At 43.5% G+C, this 24,730-nt stretch overlaps 1 protein-coding gene across 1 annotated transcript in view; it reads left to right on the forward strand.

The window, feature by feature from the left end:
- LOC138303741 (von Willebrand factor A domain-containing protein 1-like) overlaps positions 1–24,730 on the forward strand; it is a 147,487-nt gene that overhangs the window by 93,796 nt on the left and 28,961 nt on the right. The window contains exons 5-6 of the mRNA XM_069243116.1: positions 772–1,050; positions 13,400–13,534. Coding sequence (XP_069099217.1) covers positions 772–1,050; positions 13,400–13,534 — 414 coding nt within the window. The remainder of the gene's footprint in view (positions 1–771; positions 1,051–13,399; positions 13,535–24,730) is intronic.

Here is a 24,730-nt window from a genome sequence, read left to right on the forward strand (position 1 = left end):
TCATTTTTTCAGAGCAGGCAGTGGTCCATAGGACCTCTGCCTGCTCTGAAAAAATGGTTGCAGTTCCAATCACAAAGGGGAACGGGTCCCCTGGGGTCCCCTTCCCTTTTGCGAATGGGTTACCACCCATTTCAAATGGGTGCAAACTGCGATTGGTTTGCGACCGCGTTCGCGGTCACAAAGCAATCCTGCATTGCACTGCGACTCGCAATTAGGAAGGGGACTCCCCTTCCTAATTGTGACTCACAAACCCGTTTTGCGATTCGGTAACCAGGTTACCAAATCGAAAAAGGGGTTTTGTGCATTGCAAAGTGCTGTTTGCGACGTGCAAACTGTTTGCTACATCTGGCCCTAAGTGTTTATAATATTGGTAGAAACATTCATAAACGTATTTTCTCATGGAAAGCAGGAAAAGTGGCACAAAAATAATAAACGTGTTTTTCAGAGAAACTAGCTCCCCTCCAACAAAGTATTGCCATGGCAATTCTACCCCAAACAATCGTTTATTGTGACACCTTTTGGCTACAACCTTCATGAACACGTGGTTGTACACCTTGCACAACTCTGCAGGTGCAATTTAAATTCTGTGCAAATCCTGAAAAAAGAAAGCTATCTTATGAAAACCACCAACAGCCTCAATTCTGGAGCACCACAGTAACAGGTAAATAACTTATTTGTCTAATTTATTTGCAGAATAGGTGTGTCTTTTCTGTTTTCACGTTTTGCAGTTCATCTGTTCTGTGAGTGATAGTCATCCTGTCTTCTCCTCAGCTGTGCCACGGAGACCCCCTCCCCACAGTCTCATGCTGACGGATGTCACTTCCTCCAGTCTGGTTGCATCTTGGGCCACTTCTGGTCGTCCGGCTCTGAAATACAACGTGCAGCTTGGAGCTCCTGGGGGATTCTCTCGCTCGGTGACGGTGCCGGGGCATGTTCACATGGCTGTTCTAGAAGGCCTGAAGATGGACACTTTCCATTCTGTCTGTATCCGGGCGGTTTACAAAAGAGGCAGCAGCGTGGCTGCCTGTGCCAAGGAGAAGACCCTCTCAGGTGAGGAAAAATAATCAACCCGTGGCAATGCTGTGAAGCAAACAGTGAACTTTGCGACGGGCTGGCCAGAGGGGCCCCTGTACCAAGTGCATGGGCAGTGCAGGGGGCCACCGTGCATGCCGTCTCCGTCAGCATTTACCTCGCGGTGCTACCGCCATGTAACTGCTGGCAGAGATGGGGGTCGTAATCCCCCGGAAGATGATGCTTGTAGCGCTGCCCTGGCGGATTAGGCCCGCCAGCCCGCCAGGACGCAGTGTCCTGGTGGAGCTGGCAGTCCAACCGTGGCACGGCCGCCGCAGTCATAATGTGGTGGTCAGACAGCCGCCAAAGCGGTCGGATCACCGCTTTGGCGGTGATGAGAATGCCACTACTACTCTGGCGGTCAGTAGACCCAGCGGGAAACGGTCAGTAGACCGCCAGGGGCATAATCAGGTCGTAAGGGCCTGATTTAGAGTTTGGCGGGAAGTAGACATAAGTCAGGGTGGCAGAAGACATTATGTCTGCCACTCTGATGTACTACCACCCACCAAAATTAGAGATCACTGCCAGCCCAGCAGTGATCACTGTACTTTCAGAGGAACTGCAGTCACATCTATTCCTCTGAAGGCACAGAACGGTTGTTAAATGGCTGTTGTTAGGTATGACAGCTGTCCACCAAACTATTTGTTTTTCAAAAGCCAACTACAAGAGTAGTAGTTTATTTAAAAAAAAAAAAAAAACTAATGACACCCACAACCTGGCAGAATATATTTCAGGGTGTGATGGTCATTGTTTGCAGTTTTCTATTTAGCACCGCAAGATTTCACTGGTGGTAATGGGCAGCAAATAAGGTACATCAGACCATCAATCCTAAATAGGGCGAGTGGTGTGATCCATCTGTTGAACTCAAAAGGACGCTCTGCCTTTAAATCTGACCAGATGTTCTTTCTAAGTAGCCCTGCCTGTCTTAGATATTACCTTGCCAGTGAGAGAAAGGGTGTACGAACTGTGGGAACGGTGTGAATTTATCTCCAATGATTTTGGAGAGGAGGTGCAATGGGCCATACCCTTCCCATAGATTTTGAAGTGGAAACTGAATAGTGGAAGACACAATGGGCCTGATTACAACTTTGGAGGAAGGTGTTAATCCGTCCCAAATGTGACAGATATACCACCAGCCGTATTACGAGTCCATTATATCCCTTGGAACTCGTAATACGGCTGGTGGTATATCCGTCACATTTGGGACGGATTAACACCTCCTCCAAAGTTGTAATCAGGCCCTATGTGTTTCCCTGGAGCTACGCTGCTCACCAACTCTCCTTGAAGCACTATATTTGAGTAGCGAACTCTGTGGGGGCTCCGAGATCTCTTAGTTTTGTTAATCATTTAATTGCAGTCATTAAGGTCTACTAAAATCATGGCAGGCGTGTAGGCAGCACAAAGCAATGCAAGAGCTGCTATTTTATGCTAATGTTACTACTGGCTCGGCTGACTTGCGTAAAAGAACGATTTTAGGCAAGCCTCAATACCTCAATGACTACGATTAAATAATTGGCAAAAAGGAAGGGGTCTTGGAGCCCCCACACAATTTAGTACTTAAGATCTTGCTGTTCATGGAGCTGCTTGCTCCTGCAGGATGAAGTCTTATGTCACTGTGTGTGATCTTCAGTGTCTGTAGAAATGCTCTAAACAGAATACCACACCTTTATATTTTATGTTAGGCACATTAATATATGCGTATATGGTGTCAGTTTGATTTACGGTGTGATCATTGTATTTATTGAACCCCCAAATACTAACAGTACTTGAATAACAATAATTAAGTAATTGAACACGAAGTACTGACATTTGGGGCGATTTTACGAGTCTGGCAGTCACAGGCTTGCGGTGGCGGTTGGACTGTCGTGGCTGTGCCTGTCCGACCACCACATGACGACCCTGGCGGTCGGGCCTCCAAAAGACTGTGGCACTGCCAGGATCTTTGATCCCGAAGGGAAGAAGTCAGCGCCGCCGTGCTGATTACAACCATGTTCTATGCTAGCAGAGAACAAGTGCAGGGGGCTAAAGGGGGGTCCCTGCACTGCCCATGCCCATACCCATTGAATGGGCAGTGCAGGGGCCCACCTCCCTGGCCCCGTTTAAATGCACACTGTCTGCTGTGAAGACAGCGCGTAATCCAAGGGCACTAGGGAGGCTCCCTGTGCGACGGCTTTGGACTCGGCTCCATGTGGAGCTGAGTCCAATGCAGCCGCACATTTTCCACTTGGTTTCTGCAGGTCAGCCCAGTGGAAAACTCTTAATGAGGCTGGGGGGAGCCCGCCAGCACTATGGCAGTCTCATCATCGGGAGTTTGGCGGTTGTTTTTTTCCGAACGCCAAACTTGTAATCAGCCCCGTGGTCTTAAATGGAAGAGAGAAGGATGACACAGTCTCTAACTGTACAATATGCAATCCTGGACTCAAATTGCAGCTTCCATAATGGACCAAATTGTGTGATCCAGGGCCCTTTGCTTTACTTCAATAGATACCATTCTCTGAAGCATTCAGTTTGAAAGCAAATTGAAGTAATTCAGTTCATGCACTCTACAGAAACCTCCCTTGTATATGGTTAATATAAAATAATATTGCTTGTCGTTTAATAACAGTACAATCTATACGAATAGACTGAAAGGTCTTAGGTACCTTGTGGCAACTTTGACAGGGCACGAGGGTATTAGTGAAGAATTCATATTTAAAAAGACATTACTTTCAACATGTCACTCAATTCATCTTTTCAAGGACTGGTTTGTGCTTTTGCTCTGACATCCAAGCCACATGCCTGTCTCAGCTCTCCCCAAGGTTGTCTATGTCCCCCAAGATATGAAAGGCGTGAATCACAAAGCTAACTTACACTTTTAAGTAATTTACACCTTTCAGTAAGTTCTCTACTTTTTGCTTATTCACAAAATCCGAGTGTGAATCAGGCCCTCAGTGTCTCCTGCGTTCTTGGGCTGGAGACCCTGCCTAGAGCTCCTTCAGGCCTGTGATAGCTCTTCTTGTGTGAGAGATGTGTTAAAGCTTCCCCGCCTCCTCTTCCATGGAATAGATGCTTACACCATCTGCATGGAAATGCCTTCTGCAGCCTGGTCTATGCTCGAGGCTGCCCATTCATTTCACGTTTGGCCTGTCGCTGCAAGGTAGAGAAATGAATCTGCACATATTTTTCACCCTGAGTTAACGGAGCTGCGTTGATCCAGACTAGATTCATCGCTTTGTGTCTTTTCCGACTGGAGAGTTCTCCAGGTGCAGGAGGATGGTCCCTGGTTGACCCCTGCACATTCCGATGCTCACATTTTGCATATTGTTTTAACGCGAGACAGACTGGAAGGGAAAAGAGCGAGTTGTAAAAAAAAAAAACTCTTGCAGGTTCAAGTTCATCCTGGTCTAAACCGGGGTCTGGAACCCCTGATCTAGGAAGGTGGGTTCAGAAAACTCCTCCAATTTGTTTAATATGTGGCAAATCCTTTTCTGGAGAATTCTCCACCAGTGAAGAACATTCTGTGAGGATTACTTCCGCTGTAGGGATAGTATGGTGGAGGGTATTCCACTGGAGGATTCTGGACCGCTGGAGAATACTCCAGAAAAATAACCTGCCAGAGAGGTGGTATAGTGAAGGTAATTCCACTGGAAGTCTCTGCACCACCGAAGAATACTCCGGCAGAATTATTCGCACCTGAGGCATATTACGGTGAAGGTAGTTACAATGGAGGTTTCTACACCGCTGGAGAATACTTCAGCAGAATTTACTTCCACCAGAGGGATAGTACAATGGATGTAATTCCACTAGGGAATTCTGCATTATGGGAAAATACTCCAACAGAATTACTTCCACCAGAGGGATAGTACAATGGATGTAATTCCACTAGAGGATTCTGCATTATGGGAAAATACTCCAACAGAATTACTTCCACCAGAGGGATAGTACAATGGATGTAATTCCACTAGAGGATTCTGCATTATGGGAAAGTACTCCAACAGAATTACTTCCACCAGAGGGATAGTACAATGGATGTAATTCCACTAGAGGATTCTGCATTATGGGAAAGTACTCCAACAGAATTACTTCCACCAGAGGGATAGTACAATGGATGTAATTCCACTAGGGAATTCTGCATTATGGGAAAATACTCCAACAGAATTACTTCCACCAGAGGGATAGTACAATGGATGTAATTCCACTAGAGGATTCTGCATTATGGGAAAATACTCCAACAGAATTACTTCCACCAGAGGGATAGTACAATGGATGTAATTCCACTAGAGGATTCTGCATTATGGGAAAGTACTCCAACAGAATTACTTCCACCAGAGGGATAGTACAATGGATGTAATTCCACTAGAGGATTCTGCATTATGGGAAAGTACTCCAACAGAATTACTTCCACCAGAGGGATAGTACAATGGATGTAATTCCACTAGGGGATTCTGCATTATGGGAAAGTACTCCAACAGAATTACTTCCACCAGAGGGATAGTACAATGGATGTAATTCCACTAGGGGATTCTGCATTATGGGAAAATACTCCAACAGAATTATCTCTACCAGAGGGACACTATAGAGCAGATAATTCCAAAGGTGGATTCTGCCAGAATTACTTCTGCCAACAAAACACAAGCGTGGCCCGTTAAACCAATGTCCCACAAAAACAAGAGCGCAAACATCAATATTTTAAAAAAATGCTCTATTTGCAACACGTTCTATTCACAGTTAAATAGGATCTCCTATTTACCCGTGGGCGAAAATCACCCTCATCGTACCGTACACACCCTGAATTAAGGTCGATAAAGCAATTAAGCTGTTCTATATAAAGTTGTCAAAATTAATGAAACTTCTAGTTTTCAAACAGCTAATTTAGACCAAAAAATAGAACAGCTAGAATTTGAGAAATATTGTTAATATAATTTCGTTGATAATAGTGCATACAGTCGTGCAACTTTTACTAAAATGTTTCATATAGAGACAAATTAGTTTTATACCCATCCACAAGAGGCAACTGGGCTTTTTCAATGTCTTTCACTTTTATGTCAGCAGTTGTTTCCATTCTTTCCTGCTTCCTATGTGCCTATGTCGACTCCACTCCCACCATGAGTTCATACGTTCTCTTTTCCTGTGATAGTAAGTCTATGCATTGATTTATTTATTAGACGTTTTTTAAAGGGTGGACAAGTCCCTGTCAGTGGCACAGTGCTGTGTAAAGGGACAGATCCGTATAAACAGCAGTGCATACACTATAATTTCATATATCACACAAAATAATACAAAATAATTTAAAGAGGACAGAGTCTGTCAAAGCTAGAAGTAACAGTGAATTCGCAGGCTTTTTAGCCATTGTTAAAAGTATTTTGGGGCAGAATTCTCCATTGTTTAGAGGGATGGAAATTCCACACTTTAGGTTTTGCCCTTCTTAAACTTGGTGTTTCGAGGAGAAGATCCTCTACTTCAGAAGGAGGTGTTGACTGTTAGGGATAATCAGATTCTGGTCAAGATAGTTTGGCGTAATCAACAACATGACTTTGTGCGTGGTGCACGCTTGTTTGAAGCTCGCTACCTCGCTTCTATCTGGAGTCACTCCAGGAAGTACAAATCAGGCAAGATGTAGTTGAATTTCTTGCACCAGTGAGTAGCCTGGCAGCTGGGAGCTGGATGGAACCTGTGGATCATTCTTAGTTGGAAATTTCCATCTTCCAGGATTAACCCTTTCACGGTTAAGCCTCTGGCCCACCGTGCTTAGCCTTGTTTGGGGGAGTTCACACTTAGGCCTCCATGACATTTTTTCAGCATAAGCTATCCAGGCCAAATTGGCGTCCTTTTTTCCAACTACCCGGGTATTCTGGCAAAATGTGGAAAAAAGCACTGCAGAAGAAAGCAGCTGTTTTTTCCCTGCAAATGGCACAAATGAAGAGGTTGTGGTGCTAACATCACCATCTTCCCAACTTTCAGGAACAGGGAGGCTTGAATCTAATTTTTCAACACAGTTTTCAACACAGGTTTGGCATTTTTCTGGAACATAGTCCATTTTTCCTATTTTTTGTGCTTTCAACCTCCTTCCAGTTAGTGGCAGAGATGGGCGTGAAACTAATGGCTGATCCCACAAAACTATACATTTCTGAAAAGTAGACAACATTTTGAATTCAACAAGGGGTCATTTGTGTAGATCCTTCAAGGTTTTTCTATAGAAAGTAATAGTTGAAATAAAGAAATATTGAAATTGAGTTTAAAAAAACAGCTATTTTGTCTACGTTTTCATCTGTAACTTCTTCTATGGCAGATTTTCAGAAGCAATAGATCATTGTGTCCGCTGGACCCTTCTGGTTGCGGGGATATATAGGACTTGTAGGTTCACCAAAAACCCTATGTTACCAGAGCCAATAACTGAGCTGCACCAAGCAATGGTTTTTCATTGTGTACCAGGTATTCAGTAATTTAGCTGGTAAAATATAAAGAGTGAAAAATAAGTATCAAGGAATCCTATGTAGTTCCAAAATGGGCACAAGATATGGAGTTTAGAAGCAGTGATTATTTGCACATTTCAGAATTTGGGGGTAGCCATACTAGCATGTGAATTACTGGGCATTTCTCAAAATGACTTCTTTCTTAAACAATGTCTTACATTGGGAAGGTGCAAATTCAGAGAAAGAAAATTTGTAATAACACTTGTTCTGCTATTCTGTGTTCCCCTAAGTCTCCCAAAAAAAATGGTACCTCACTTGTGTGGGTAGGCCTAGTGCCCATGACAGGAAACGCCCCAAAATGCAACGTGGACACATCACATTTTTCCACTGAAAATGCACTTGTTTTTTGCAATGTGCCTAGCTGTGGATTTTGGTATGAAGCTCAGCTGTTAATTAAGGAAATCAAGCCAACCTGTGCATTTTTATAAACTAGACATGTAAGGGTATCCAGGGTGGGCTGACTTACGTGGCTCCCCAGAGTCCCTTGCAAACCTCAAACGGTGAGAAAAAAACACATTTCTACATTTCTGTGATGGAAAGTTCTGGAAACTGTGGGTAGCCACAAACTTCCTTCCACCCAGCATTCCTTCAAGTCTCCCAATAAAAATTGTACCTCACTTGTGTGGTTAGGCTTAGTCACTGCAACAGGAAACTGTCCAAATCACAACATGTGCGCCGCATATTTTTTCACCGAAAACTGACCCTTTTTTCGATGTGGGTGGTTGTAGATTTTGGACCCTACCCCAACAGGCACTTAGGGAAACCTAGCAACCCTGTATATATTTTAAAACTAGACACCTAGGGGAATCCAGGACGGTGTGACTTGCGTGGATCCCCTCAGGGTTTCTTACCCACAATGCCCTGCAAACCTCAAACATTTCCTAAAATCACCCATTTTCCTTACATTTCTGTGATGGAAACTTCTGGAATCTGCAGGAATCCACAAATTCCTACCACCAAGCTTTGCCACACATGCCAATAAAAACGCTGCCCTACCTGTGTGGCTGGGCGTAGTGCTGCAACAGAAACAGATAAAACCAAGGACATTTGGAGCGCTTGCGTGGAGACACCTATTGACCTCGGTTGGATCCGTTCCTGTTGCTGGCACTGGACCCAGCCAAAAAAGTGAGGCAGAGAGTTTATCGGCACAGGTGGGCAATGCTGGGTGGTAGGAATTTTGTGGATTCCTGCAGATTCTGGAAGTTTCCATCACAGAAATGTAGGGAAAATACGTGACTTCAGGCAAAGTTTGAGTTTTGCAGGGCATTGTGGGTAAGAAACTTGTGTGGGTGCATTTGAAGCACACCACCCTGGACTTCCCCAGATGTCTACTTTTCAGAAGTTACTGGGTCTGGTAGGTAGCAGTCTACCCCAGCCCAAAAAGTTCAGCCTCTTACCATTGCAAGTGGGACGTTAATTGGAGTTAACCAAGCTCTGCTGGCCTATATGTGAAATCAACACTCAAAAGAGTAAAATCTCCTTTTCCTTGCCATTGGGATGAGATGCTTTAGTCAGCAGGGGGGGGGCAGAAAGACTGTGCACATATTTTATGGGTGGGGCATTGCCAGGCCAATTCTGGGCAGCCCTCACCCCTAAGAGTCCCTGATGCCTAGTAAGCTTTCTAAACTCCGGGGGGGGGGGTGCAGATCAGAGTTGCCTCCATCTTCCCCACAATGAGGGCAGAGAGACTGCCCATTTTTTGAGGGTGGGGGCATTGCCATTCCCATACCCCTACAGTGATAATAAAAAATAAGCCCTAGTGCCTAATGGGGTTTCTATCCCCCGAGGCAGATCGGGGACTATTGCCCACATCTGCTCCCCACCCCCCCCGGAGGGGGCAGAAAGACTGTGCTCATGTTTTTGGGGTGGGGGCATTGACAGGGCCATCATGGCCTGCCCCACCCCTACACTAATTAAATAAAATAATCCCTGGTGTGCCAGTGGGCTTTCTACTGTCCGCTGGGGCAGATCGAGGGCTATTGTCCCCATCTGCCCCCATTGACAGGGCCATCATGACCCATCCTCACCACTACACTAATTAAAGAAAAAATATTCCCTGGTGTCCTAGTCGGCTTTCTGCCCCAGGGGGGGCAGAAAGACTGAATTTCACCATAACAATAATGGGGGAGCAAAAGCCCTTCCTGAGGTCTTGAGGGTGGATCCCTGATTTGGGATTGCCCTCCTTGGGGGATCCCCAAGTAGGGATCCACTTGGGAAGGTACCATTGGAAAGGGGAGATTCTTCCCTTTCCAACAATAAATGTCATGTTAGACTTGGCATCCTTGGCGTGGTCTCCCCTAACTTTTTGCCCTGTTTCCCAGGTTGTTGATGTGTGCTGGACTCAGTTTTTGCTGTTTTTGTTACTCTGGGTACTTCACCACTGCTATCCAGTGCTAAAGTGCAAGTGCTTCTATGTAAAATGTATGTGTAATTGGATTTCCCTGATTGGCATATTTGATTTACTGGTAAGTCCCTACTACAGTGCACTAGAGGTGCTCAGGGTCTGTAAATCAAATGCTATTAGAGGACCTGCAGCACTGGTTGTGCCACCCACATTAGTAGCCCTGTAAACTTGGCTCAGACCTGCCACTGCAGAGTCTGTGTATGCAGTTTTAAACTGCCAATTCAACTTGGCAGGTGTACCCACTCTCTAGGCATAAACCTTCCCTTTTCTTACATGTAAGACAGCCCTAAGGTAGGCCCTAGGTAGGCCCCATGGGCAGGGTGCAGTGTATGTTTAAGGTAGGACATATATTAATGTGTTTTGTATGTCCTGACAGTGAAATACTGCCAAATCCGTTTTTCACTGTTGCAAGGCCTATCTCTGTCATAGGTTAACATGGGGGCTACCTTTAAATATGATTAAAGTGTAGATTCCCTTTGGGAGCAGATGGACATGTGGAGTTTGGGGTCTCTGAACTCACAATTTAAAAATACAGCTTTTAGTAAAGTTGGTTTTGAGATTGTGTGTTTGAAAATGCCACTTTTAGAAAGTAGGCATTTTCTTGCTTAAACCATTCTGTGACTGCCTGTTTGTACATTACCTGCCTGGGTTAGTTTGACAGTTGGGCTGTTTGCACCTCTCTCTAGACAGTGACACAAAGCTGGCGTGTGGCCTTCATATCCTGATGAGCCATCTGTGCTAGGAGGGCAGGGAGGAGTGGTCACTTACACCTGAAAGAGCTGTGCGTGCCCTCACACGATGCAGTCTCCAACCCCCCTGGTGTGTGTCTGGGGCCTGGCCTGGGCAAGGCAGGATCTCACACACAAGAGAGACTTTCCTTTGACGTAGGCCTACTTCAAAGGCCAAAATGGGTATAAGAAGAGCACCCAAACCCCTGAAAATTATATCACTTCTGGAAATCAAGAGGAACCTCTGCCTGGAGAAGGGCTGAAGGGCTGAGACGTGCTGCCCTGCCTGTGGCAGTGCATTGTTGAGCTATCCTGCAGTTGCTGCTTCTGCCTGTGCAAGAGGACAACGACTGGACTTTGTTGTGCATTCCTGCTTGTGAAGAAATCTCCAAGGGTTTGTCCTGAGCTTGCCTCCTGTTGTTAAAGTCTCAGGGCCATCAAAGACTTCCCCTGCCAGCACCTAGACTCTCTGCTGAGACTCCGGCTTTGCCAGGTGTTGCCCTATCCAGTTCCTGGGCCCTTAAAAGGTGAAGCTGGCAGACCAAGACTGAAAATCCATGCACAGACGGCCTTGCGGGGAAAATTTTGACTCACCTTTCGAGACTTGGCTTAGAAACGACGCGTCGCCAGCTTCGCGGCTGAAATCTACACTCCACGTGCATCGCAGCTGGAAGATCGACCCACGCGGCTGGAGAAACGACGTGCAACACCTGCTGACAGAGGCTGACAACGTTGAAACCCACATAGTGCGGTTTTGCTGATACCGTGCGGCAGGATTTTCTACGCAAACCACACTGGGGGCGGAAAAACAACGCAAAGCCTGCCCGGAGCCGAGTTGCCTGTCCCGATCGACACATCGCTGTCCTGCGGAGAGGAAAAAACTACGCACCCTGACTTGACTGGAGGAGGAATGACGCATGGTCTCACTTGCGAGTGAGAAATCACCCTTGAGGTGTTATTTTGATGCAACCAAGGTACTTTTTCATGCTAACAGTGTTAGCACTGTTTTCTAATGATTTAAGACTCTACTTTTTAATTCATAACTTGACTTGTGTATGGTGGATGTTTGTCGTTCTAGTCTTGTTTTGTTTAGATAAATATTACCTATTTTTCTAAATCTGTTTTGTGTCATTTTGTAATGTTTTCACTGAGTTACTGTGTGTGTTGGTACAAATACTTTACACTTAGACTCCAAAGTTAAGCCTGCCTGCTTGTGCCAAGCTTCCAAAGGGGTGAGCAGGGGTTAACTGAGGGTGATTCTCCTTTGTCCTGACTAGAGTGAGGGTCCTTGCTTGGACAGTGGGTTACCTGACTGCCAAACAAAGACCCCATTTCTAACACTTTCCCATCTGGATCAGTGCTCGGGGGGCTTAGATGGTCCCACGAGTACCGGTGCAGAGAAAGTGAAATGAGCCGCTCTGCTCATTTCACTTTCGTTTTCAGGGAAATTACATCAGCGTGCTGGTGCGCTGATGTCATTTCTCTAGAAATGAAGAAACAGCATCGGGAGGCAGGGAAGTTTTCAAACACCACCGCCCCTCCCCCCGGCTGTTTCTTTTTGCAGGAAATCCCTCTTGTGCCTGCATCAGAAGGATTTTCAGTGCTGTGTACGTCGGACAGCAGGGAGCTGTCCGACACACATGAGCACCGATGTGTTGGAAGGCTCCCGGCCGTCCAACGCATCGAAGAAGTTAACAGAATAAGACGTTGAATTGCTAACTTAAAGTTGTGGTCCACGTAACATGTTTGATTCCACATAGGAGTATCTTTTGAAGTTGTGCTCCATTCCATGTTATGTTCATGTGGGCTTGAAGGTTAAGACTTTCGTCCATGTTAAAGCTAAGAGATCAAGCTCTCCATATTTGACAGATCCGAATTTAATGCTGTAATGACTTGATCTATGTTGATTATGTATAGGACCATAACATCGGGGTAGCTCACATTTAAACACATTAATAGGTGGAGTGACATTCATTCTAGGATGTCCTCGAGTACGTTGGCCATAACCTCAAAATGTTTAGGAAAGCAGGCCTTTAGAGAGAGCTTGGTGCCTTCTGAGTAAAAGCGATATAAAATGTTAGAGTATTGGAAATTGGAGTTTAGAGTCTCCAAGTAAAGGTTGAAGAGGGTAGGAGAGAAATTAGGACCTTGGGGAAGTCTGTCCTAGCTATGTGTTGCAATGCTGTATTCCTTTCTTACTCGGTTACTTTTTTATGCTATCAAGCCTGTACTTCTTACTAATATTTATGGCTCACATTGCCAATGAAAAGCAAATATGATACCATTAGGTATTTCTTGCCTCATTTTTGTTTGTTCTATGGCAGGTACTTTACAAACAAGTGTTATTTTTTTTACTTCTGTTCAGAACATTCATAATGCACCTCTATTAAATGTCCAGGCTTTTCTTTTGCTCATGTTACAACCTCCAAGAGGGCACAACCTGCCTTGTTTATGAATATTAAAGGGCTTTTTATGATTGGTAGAGGACCTAACATAGGACATTTGTATTCCATCTGGATCATCTTCAACATCAGGTACTGTATGTAGAAGAATATTGTGCGTTGGAGGTTCTGTTGAATTTGATTATGGAAATAAGAGAGTTTTGAGAAAGATATGAACAAACAATTCTTACACTATTTGGAAAAGCGAATAAATTCAAACTAATCTACAAATATTTAGCTTAATTAGGTGAATGAAAAGTTGTGTTTTTGTATAAATCTGGTCCTCTGCTTCTCATTCTGCAGCTCCCATGCCCAGAAGACAGGCAAAGTGCCCCCCACGTACATCAAGAGGAAGACAGCAGATTCCATTTGGAAGAAGGCGTTTTGGACCCTTTCGGCATGATATGAGGATGCACAGACTGGAACTCTTTCGCCCAGGTTAGGAAGTGTTTTTGTAGGGTGATCCCATTGAGATCCCGGGAAGAGATTATATTGGAATCCAGGGAGGTGATCATATTGAAGTCCTGGAAGGTGATATTATTGGGATCCTGGGAAGGGATTGTGTCAGTGTAGAGAGAGCTGATCTTTATGAGATCTGAGATATGTGGTGGTCATGAAAGTCCTGATACTTAGTCCTGGGGAAGAGAGTCTGTTGGGATTCTGGGTGGTGATAATACTAGGATTCCCGAGTCTTGATGACGTGATCTTATCAAAGTCGTTATGAGTGGGTCTCATCACAGCTCCTAGGGGAGTGACCTTTTCATAGTCTAAGAGATGAGCTCAAATTGGGGTCTCTAGAAGTGGCTATGACCAAATCAGCACACCATCTGTTATACTCAATTTTGCAAGGAAGTTTCTTTGAACTCTTGGGCTTCTCAGGCCTTGGAAGTGAGTGATCAACAAAAGACTTAGGCCAATATTTAAGCGGGTCTAGTGCCATCCTAATGACACAGTAACATCATTTTTCTTTTACGCTTATGTGTAAATACGGTGCACACATGGTGGCGTTAGGGAGGCACTAAGGGGTGCAAGAAAAATGGTGCTGTGCTAGGTGCAGAGCCACTTTTCATAAATCTGCCCCTTAATTCGTAACAGAACGTTTAAAATTATTTGGGGTTCTGTGACATAGTAGAGTCCAATGACATACAGAGATAGGCAGGCAATAGCTCTAATTTACATCACATCCTATCACAAAAATACTTGAGCAGAAATATAGAGTACAGTGCAGAGGGTTGTGTACCAGGAGTACAAGCAAAAATATATCACTTGCAAAGGGATTTAAAGCAGTTTGTTTGATTACCATAAGGCAGGTTTGGGGGCTTTTTACTCCCAATCACTGTGGACCAGAAAGTGTTTATGGGAGATCCAGCAGGGCTCCAATTAACCTTGAATAATCCATCCATATCTATTGCCACTGAGCTGTGTAAAAGTGTGCTATAATTCTAGGCAACCAAGGAGAGCAATTATTAATTTTATGGAATTTTGGAGTGTGCGAGGAGTGACGGTGGCATGGGGAGGGTGAAGGAGAAATTTCATGTTCAGCTTTGTCATCATTTAGAGTATTACGAAGCATATTTATTTCCAAACCATTTAACAAAGGAAATTAATATAAACTCTCCAGCATTAACAAGCATCAGGTCGGTGATGATTTTATCCAACGAGAAGGATGCCTTCAGCAAGTCCGAAAGTTCAAGATCATAAATAAAGACTAGGGTTGTATATGATTTCCTAGAATAAAGATTTCATGGAATACCATTACTGACAAACCATTTCACCTAAAGTCTTAACTGGAAACTTGCAGAATGAATGACATTTATCATTTCATAGAATGTCTTTTTTTCGAGGTTGGCTTTTGCATGCTTATTTTTTAAGGAGTAAATGTGGTTGCAGGTCTTACTTTCAGAAACATTTTTGCTGAGGTGTTTATTTAAGTCCTTTACTTCAGGTGACATTACTTCGGATTCATGTCTTTTACATTGTCAGATAATTACTTTTGATGCTTTTACTTTGCTGACCCCTCAACACCCTTAAATACCACCCACTGCTGACTCCCTCACACCCACTAAACACCATCCATCCTTGTCCCATAAAAATCCCTCACCATGCCTAAACAACACCCATCCCTAACCCCTAAACTCAACCCGCCCTTGAACCCTAAAAGTCCATTCTACCCCTAAACTCCACTCATCATTAAACCCTAAAAACACCTCACCATGTCTAGTCTACAGCCATCTCTTACCCCTAAAATCCACCTACCCCTGAACCCTAAAAACATATTTCACCGTAAAACTGCACCCATTCCTGAAACCTGAAAACTCCGTACTAACTTCAAACTCAAACCATCCCTGAACCCTAAAAATCCCTTTCTGTGCCTAAAGCCCACCCACCCCGACTCTTAAATCCTTCACCACCCCTAAACGCCACCTATTCTTGACCCTTAAACAATCTCACCACCGCTAAACACTATCCATTCCTCACCCCTAAAAACCATTACCACCCCTAAACAACACAACTCGCATATCCCTAAGAACCCCTCATCACCCCTAAACACCATAGATACCTCATCACCCCTATATCCCACCCATACCCAATCCTTAAAATTCCTTTCTACTCATAATCTCCACCCATCCCATAACCCTTAAAAACCCTCACCATCACTAAACTCCAGTCATCCCTGAACCCAAAAAATCTCTTTCTAAGTCCAAACTTTACCTAAGCCAGAGCCCTCAAAGCCCTCACCATCCCTAAACTCCTAAAAACTGTTCACCTCTTGTAAACCCTACCCATCATTCAAACTTAAAACCTCTCACCAGCCGTAAACTCCACTCATCTGTGAACTTTAAAAACCCTTCAACACTCTTACACTTTACCTAAAAATCCCTCACCACCCCTAAACTCTACTCACCTGTGAACCCCCTTCCGCTCACCAACCCTAAACTCCACCCATTCATGATTGCTAAAAAAACATTAGCACCCCTAAACTACACCCATCCATGGACCCTAAAATCCACTTTCTAAACTTGAAATCCAACTATCCCTGACCTTTCCTTAAACTTTCTTTTCTTAAAATTGTGTTTCCATTTTTGGTTTCCTTCAGTTTAGTTTCTCAGTGTTTGTTTTCCATAAATTCACATAGAGCAAAAGAATAGCTTATAAAAGAGAGATATGTGACATCGATAACATGAAAAGTTAAGCACTTCATCGAGCACTGTTAGTACATAGATCCAGAAAGTAGCACTGGCCGGACAAAGATACTAAAAATGCCCAGTGGCCAGAATATTCTATTGTGATGCATGCTGCCACCCAATGCTGCCTGTGCATATATTTATATGTGCACCTACACATAGCTACCATGGTGAAGAGGCACGCTCACAATTGGTTATTAAACTAGGAATTGCAGAAGTTTCAGAGAATCATATGAAAAACTGCAATATGGAGGTAGGTAGAGGCGCCTTAGTCAACTGCATCCAGATGAGCTGGAGTTGAACATTCTTGGCCACTACTGAATCATCTCACTTACCTATACAATAGGGGAGTGCTAGAAATTACCAAGAGGAATACTAGAAATTAAATAAATCAACATTTGTCCATATAGTTTTCTTCTGCTGTTGACTTTCATGGGAATGGGGCAGGCAGAAGTGGAGGGTGCCACCTCGGAGTCAAACACAGAAGCACTGTAATGCTCAGCCCAACTTGGTAGCTTGTTTCCTTGTGGTTACTCTGACTTGCCTACCATCTGATTTACGGCACCAGATTAATTTATGCTGATTGCTATTCTACATTTTCCTTCTATTTTGTCTTTTTGTATGTCACCGATACTCAAAGTCAGTCTTCCCTCTTCTTGAACCTCGCCACCTTGCCAGGGAGGTTTAGAGAGGCTGCACACAGCACAGGGGTGGCTCTACAACTCTGTGTTGAAGAAACAGCGATGGGCAGAGTATAGTTACACACCCCCACTTACCCCTACAGGGTAAACAATGCTTCCCAAGTCCTTGATCCATCTTTACCTTTCTGTCTACCTGTCCATCTTTCTCACCACTGAGGTGATAGTGGCATTAGAACTGGCTGTGGACTAAGCTCCCACACCAGAGAAAATAAAAGTACTCTCTCACCTCCTCTCCTCATAGAGCAGCTTGTAAAGGTGGGTCTTATCCTAATGCCCCAGGAGAAGAACTGTATGAACTTCATCACAGAAACTCTACTCTCGTCTCCACTTGCCCACAAAAGCAAACAGATGCTATCCTTCCCACAAGGTTGCTTTGTCATGAAACGGCTTTAGGAAAAGCTTATGGGATGAGCAGTCAATCTTGGACATGTCCAGATTCATTCTTCTTTTCATAAGGAACTAAGTAGTTCTGCCAAGAGGGTATAATTCAATTCTCACGGAGACCCACAGAACATGATAGAAGCCGTGTTTGTTAACAGAAGCAAGGCACTTCCTCTGATTATATTCTGTTTCACTTTTTTTAGACCACATAAGTTTTTAAATATGTAAAGTGTTTATACTGAATAAAGCACTTCTGCTATAACACTGAACAAGTTTCTTTTTTCTTCTTAAATTGTGACTGCTTATTAAACTTGCTGAACTTTAGCACCTTGACCAGATGCTGTTGAAGATTGCCAAGGCTATGTGATCATGCAACACATCACATAGAACCCTGAATTCAAACATTAAGCGCATGACCTTGCTTATCCTTTCTATTCATTTTCTGTGCCTTTTTGCTTCTAACCTAGGGTTGTCCTGTCTCTAGCCTTCTTCATTTGCAGTCCTGCATGTCTTATTTTCTTTACAAATTCCATAATCACCACCTTATATCCCTCTCACCATCTGTGTCTACTAGCTCTTCTCTGCTTGTAAAATTGTCTCTCCCTCCTATTTGTGGTGTGTAGCTTCCTTTCTGATTCTGTTGAATCGGTTTTTGATTCTTCGGGCTTCGGATGTATTTCAACCTCTCTTTGAATCTAATTGTGTTTGTTCAGGCTGAAGGCTTAAGATTTAACATCAAGAGTGATTCTGTCTAATGATGACATTACCTGGAACTACCCTATTCTCTGCTTTGTTTGGGAACTATAATATTCCCTCATGACTGTCTTGGATAATTCCCTGTCTTCCTTGTGTATTTTTTTGCAAACCTCTCCCGATATCTCTAAACAAACACCAACTTGTCAGTTATTTCAGCTTAACGACTTTGGCTCCCTTGATCCACTTCATTCTGGTAACTTCTCCTGTTTCATCACCAGAAAACCAGACTGTGTCAGGCATGCCCAACTTCAACATCCACTGACCATCAGTTTCTGCCAGCCTGATGATAGGCCCTGCACAAACCTTAGGTGGTGATCTGGAAGTTGAAAACAGAGGCTTGGGAGGTGTGAAGATAGCCCTCAGATGTGATTGATTATTGATTATCCATGTTGCTTCTCAGAGCAAGGTTTCCTTCCTAATCTTTACTTGTGGGGGTGGATCATTCACACCTTTCCTTCTGATCCTCATTAAATTAGGGCTTACTGCCATTGGGTACTAGAGTTTTCTCTTTAAAGATTTAAAGCTAAACTTATCATGGTACCCTAAATGCACCTCATGCCACTGAACTGCAACATTGTGTCATTCATCTGTCCTTCCAAGGTGTTGTCTACATTTTACAATTAACCAAAGATCATAACTTTACAGTAGTGACTGGACCCAGTCAAATTATGACTTCAGCAGAAACACCACTGGAAAGTGGTACTTGACCAGAAGACTGCACTTGCTTTGAGTAAGTGAAAGACAAGTTTTTGAGTGGACTATTGGGAAACAAAAAGTGGAAACCAGCTTGATAAGTCCTATTTTTGTATATTGGTTCTTTAATATGTGCAATCTCTCTTGCTTTTCTTCTTCCAAAATTACAGAAAGCCTACAATATCTGTGACTGGAAACACTCAGGACCACCTTGAACTATGTTAATATTGTCACAAAAGTATCATAAGACCCAAATATTGGGTAATTAATATTGGGATGTCAAGAATATTGCAGGACAGAATATCGCAGTGAAGATTATATTTTTTTTAAGTTTTATTTTTTTAATATAGTTGTATATAATATCTTTAATCATTTTATCACCTTGTGTGTATAAGTTAATATTATGATGTTAATTATGTGCAATTATTTTTATGTAGAGTATTTTCTGCTCTGTTAATATATTTAAAGATATTTTTCTGATTTGTCTTGAATTTAATTATTTTATGGGGGTTGTTGGTTTGTACAGGAGGAGGGTGAAAAGTGTTTTTATTATTTACTTTATAATTTGTTAGAGTTACGTCTAGACCTTTGACTTTGTTAATTTCATTATTAATTATGTAAACTATGTTATTTATGAATTACATACATATTTTTAAGCTGTTAATTGGTTAATTAGATTAATGATTGTGTAAATGTGTTTGTATTAAGTTACAGTATTTTTATATAATTAATTTTACAGTACTGTTCCTGCTTTAATTATTGTGCACTAATATTGTTTTCTAGTATTATTTTTAGGGCAGCAGGGAGGGAAGTGTTTTAAGTTAAACAAAATGTAAATATATATATACTAATATGACTAATATGTTGATTGCAACCAATTTGTCCACTTGGGCTTCATGTATACTTTTATTTGAATGATGTACTGGATTTTATTTAGTACATTAATTAGTCCTGAGATTGCATTATCTATTGAAGGCAATTTATTTGTCCACTTGATCAGTATAAACAATGTTAGTTGGATGATGCAATCAATTAAATTTAGTCCATCCTCTTTTATGAAGAGGTTTTGGGGTATTGGCACAATGTTTATCAAAATGGCTATTGTCTGGTGTAAATACCATAATGACCCTTTATTTTGAATATAGGTTGAGTTGATGTATTACACCACATGTACCACGTTTGCCCACAGGGTGGTGTTATATTATTTGGTTCTTATGGCATATTGGCCCTCATTCTGACCCTGGCGGTCTTTGACCGCCAGGGCGGAGGACCGCGGGAGCACCGCCAACAAGCCGGCGGTGCTTCAATGGGGATTCCGACCGCGGCGGTAAAGCCGCGGTCGGACCGGCACCACTGGCGGGGTCCCGCCAGTGTACCGCGGCCCCATTGAATCCTCCGCGGCGGCGCAGCTTGCTGCACCGCCGCGGGGATTCTGACCCCCCCTACCGCCATCCAGATCCCGGCGGTCGGACCGCCGAGATCCGGATGGCGGTAGGGGGGGTCGCGGGGCCCCTGGGGGCCCCTGCAGTGCCCATGCCACTGGCATGGGCATTGCAGGGGCCCCCGTAAGAGGGCCCCTACATGTATTTCACTGTCTGCTGCGCAGACAGTGAAATACGCGACGGGTGCAACTGCACCCGTCGCACAGCTTCCACTCCGCCGGCTCGATTCCGAGCCGGCTTCATCGTGGAAGCGTCTTTCCCGCTGGGCTGGCTGGCGGTCTGAACGAGACCGCCCGCCAGCCCAGCGGGAAAGTCAGAATTACCGCCGCGGTCTTTCGACCGCGGAACGGTAACCTGACGGCGGGACTTTGGCGGGCGGCCTCCGCCGCCCGCCAAGGTCAGAATGAGGGCCATTATGTTGTAGAGGCTAAGATGACTGCTGTTTGTTGCTTTGTGTACCCAGATAGTCCTTTGTTTGTTTTTGCTTCATGTGAGTCACATAAAAATCATGTTTGCAGTGTAATATTTGTAACCCATGATGATGGCGGATGCCAAAATGTGTTGTGTTTTGCCGATGCTGAACTAAACTTCACAAGCATAGCACTAATTCAGGGAGCTCTGTTGCTTATATTGAGGATTTGAGTGGTGTTTATGGGTATGGGTTCTCATACCCGGAAGTGCACCACTGCCGTATGAGCTTGGAGGATTCCCAGGGATGCTCTAGGTGTGTGTGTGTGTATCTATGTGTGTGTGTAGTCAAACAGATGGACTTACCAAAGAATATATTTCCACTACAACTTTTCAGCTTCTGTCTTCCTCAGGAAGTACAAAATGGTTTGCCATGTGGCTGCACAGCTGACACTGCTGGGTTATCAAAAAGCATCAGGAGTAAAGATTCGATTTGTAAAGTGGACTCAATGCCACCCTGAGGCCTCTAGAGAGATACATTAATCAGGTGGTATTGTCACTGATATTCAGTCCATCTGGTTGCAGTGATTTTATACAGAACATCCAGAAATTTTATCTGGAGTCCAGTAGTTTTTCCTTTAAGACATGTTTCACAGGGAAAATCTTCAAATCTGATAGCAAATGGTCTACAAGGTTACAGTGACTGGCTACAGACTTGCCAAGTTTCTTATTAATTATTGCTGGTGTGTGATTCTTGAATCGTGTACGGAGGTCATTTGCTGTTTGTCCTACATATTGTTTTTTTTACTGCTTTGACGTTGGCACTGAATCCCATAAATAATCTATGTTGAGCGACATGTAAGATGCTGCCTTATTCCATAGGTCTTTCTCATAACATAACTAGCTACTGATGATGTCTGTAAAAGGCATTCACATGTGATGCATCTTTTAGCGACACAACAATGAACTTCTGCATTTGTTACACTGTGCTCGAGTACAGGTCACACAATAAGAGATCATAAATTGGAATCTCTGCGGTAAGCAATGCCTGCCAGTTTTGGAAACACATTTTACTATTTTTCACAAGTGGATAATAGGAGAAATGTTTTTGAATTATATTTCTGTAGTTGGGAGCTGATGGATGATAGTCAACCACAAATGGGATTCTGTCACTTTTGTTTCTGCTGAAGGTATTCCATGTTAGGTATCCCTGGGTAACTACAAAGACTTGTCAATAAGTTGCTCTATAATATGCAGAGGATAGCCTCACTTTTTAAATAATGTAGCAGTCTCCTGTAGATGGTCTTTGCAGGTGTCCTCATTGCTGCAGATTCGTCTTTTACTGAATGGGTGGCTGTAGGTAATGTGAGATGATGACCATCATTAGGCCTGTGGTGCAGATCAGCCTTAATTATTTGTTCATAAAAGGTGAGTAGCACATCCAGAAAAGGGAGATGATGCTTCTGTTTAGCTGGTGAATCTGATAATAGGATGGCATTCTTCCAATGTTCTTCTTACTGCATTCCATATTATAAATATGTCATCAATGTATCATAGACATAGTAGTGGTTTGATGTTAGAAGTAGCAAGTATATAGTCCTCTAGTTTGCCCATGAAGATATTTGCAAAGGGTGGAGATACGTGATGGCCCATGGAAGTCCCTTATTTCTATAGATAGTGTTAACCATTGAAGGTAAAATTGTTGGATTTAAGGACTACTTTTGCAAAGTTGGTGAGCACATTCTTTGATGGCTTTTTTTCACAGTTCTTTTATTTAGAGCTTCAGATAATGCCATAAGCTCATCCTCATGTTGTACATTGGTGTATATTGACGTAACATTAAATGTAGCTAGAAGAGTGTCATCATCAAATGTGTAGGTTAGGTTTAATTTTTTCAATAATCTGAAGAAAGTGACTGCCATCCTCAACAAATCATGGAAGTTCCTGGACAATGGGCTAGAGGTGCAGGTCGACGAATAAAGATAGTCTCTCAGTGGCTGAAACATTGACAGTGATGATAGGACGGCCAGGATTGTTCCTTTTGTGAATTTTGGGAAGCATATAAAATCTCCCAGGTCTTGGTTTAGGATAAACAAATATATCTGCTATTGTTTCATCAAATGAGATTTAAGCTCTTGTACTTTACAACCATGTTTGTAATTTCTCTGTTCAAGTCTTCTGTGGGATCAGTTCGGCTTTAGACTGGCCATGGAAGTGACTCAGCATTGGTACTGGCAATGGATGAACTCCAGGTGAGTGTGGACAGCAGCCAATCAGCGGTTCTGATTCTACTTGACCCGTCAGCTGCTTTTAGTATGGTTAATCACAAGACACTACTGGCAAGACTAGTAAAGAGTTGAGTTGTCAGTAGGCACTGAATTGGATTAGATCATACCTGACAGATTGTCGTCAAGAGGTTTCTCTCCCCCCTATTGCTTGGATTTTTTAAAAATGAGTATCGAGTCCCCCAAGGGTCGGCGCTTAGACCAATTCTTTTTAATATTTACATAACACTCATTACATCCCACAATATTAGGCTTGTCAACTATGCAGATGACACACAATTGAGACTGTCTTTAGAAAGCAGTGATCCCAATGCACTGGATGCCTTCCACAACTGTCTGAAAGACATTGTCAATTGACTAGGCAACAATGCTTTAAATTCAATGGGTGCAAAACAGAGATTCTCTGTTCTTAATCCAATAAAGTCCCCATGAAATGTCCAACTGACTTTTGGCCACTGACAGAGCATGATGAGCTAAAAACCTTGCAGAAAGTCTGCAATCTTGGGGTTATTTTTTATAATAAGTTTTCTATGGAGAGTCATGTTAATAAGATAGCAGCTAGCTGTCTTGTACTTCTTCTGAACTAAAGGATACTCCTGCCGGTGTTACCTTTTCAAACCGAATCACTGATTGTGCGAGAGCCATTCTAATCAGGCTTGACTACTGCAATGCTCTGCAACTAGGAGTACCAGACTACTCAATAAATAGACTGTACAGAGTTCAAACAGCAGCTGCTAATGTAGCATTGAATAGGGCAAGAATGTCATCTTCCTCAATTGCCTTAAAGGAACTTTGCTGGCTTCCAATTAAACAAAGGATCACCTACAAATCACTTTGCATGGGGCCTGATAACAAGGCTGGTGGGTGGATCTGCCAGGGAACCACCGTCCCCTCCAGGAACATGGTTCCCGATAGGCTGACGGCAGTCTGAGTTGTACTCAGCCTTTCCATGGCGGGGACCCCATGAAAAGGTTCACGGAAAGCCAGTGCTGGGGGCCATAGGGGGCATAGGCAGTGCAATCACCCCCTGCTCAGCACTTTCGGAATACACACTGCAGAAAGTGCGAATTCCGATGGTGCTGATGTGCTATGGTATTGGCCTTGGCTCCCTTAAAGGAGCTGAGGCCAATATTGTAGCACTGTTCCCGCTGGTTAGCCCAGCGGAAACAATTGTAATACGCTCGGGGGGATGCCACCGGTATGACGTTTGGTGTTCAACTCATCCGGCTGCAAAACCCGTAATGAACCCCCTAGGTTTTAAAGCACTTCAGGATAAAGGCCCTAGAACACATCAAGGAAAATTAGAAATATACTTTCTTAGGAGGAACCTACGTCAGTAAATGCAAATGTTCTGTGCACTCCGAAATTCCAAAAGGACAGGGTGGATGTGCTTTCACGGTGAAAGCGGCTCAGCTTTGGAACAAATTGCCTACCTCATTGAGGACTATTGCCGACTTAATGCATTTTAGGAAAGCCGTAAAAACCTGGCTTTTCCCTTGTAATAAGTAACTACTGATCTAGCCATTTCAATAGCATCTTTTTCTTCCTCAGAATGAATGTGAATGTAGATTTTTACAGTGCAGGTTATCACCTTGTGAGGGTCCCAAGGCGCTGTCCGTGGGGACAGGGAGATTAAGCGATTTGCCCAGAATCCCAGGACGTTTTGCCAACACCAAGGCTTGAACTGATATCTCCAGCTCCCGAGGCAATCGTTCTGACCACTGGGCTACATCCCCTGCCTTCTCAGGATGCCTGTTGACAATACACTCTATAAATACTATAA

This window comes from Pleurodeles waltl, chromosome 7, assembly GCF_031143425.1.
Source record: "Pleurodeles waltl isolate 20211129_DDA chromosome 7, aPleWal1.hap1.20221129, whole genome shotgun sequence".
Classification (NCBI taxonomy): domain Eukaryota; kingdom Metazoa; phylum Chordata; class Amphibia; order Caudata; family Salamandridae; genus Pleurodeles; species Pleurodeles waltl.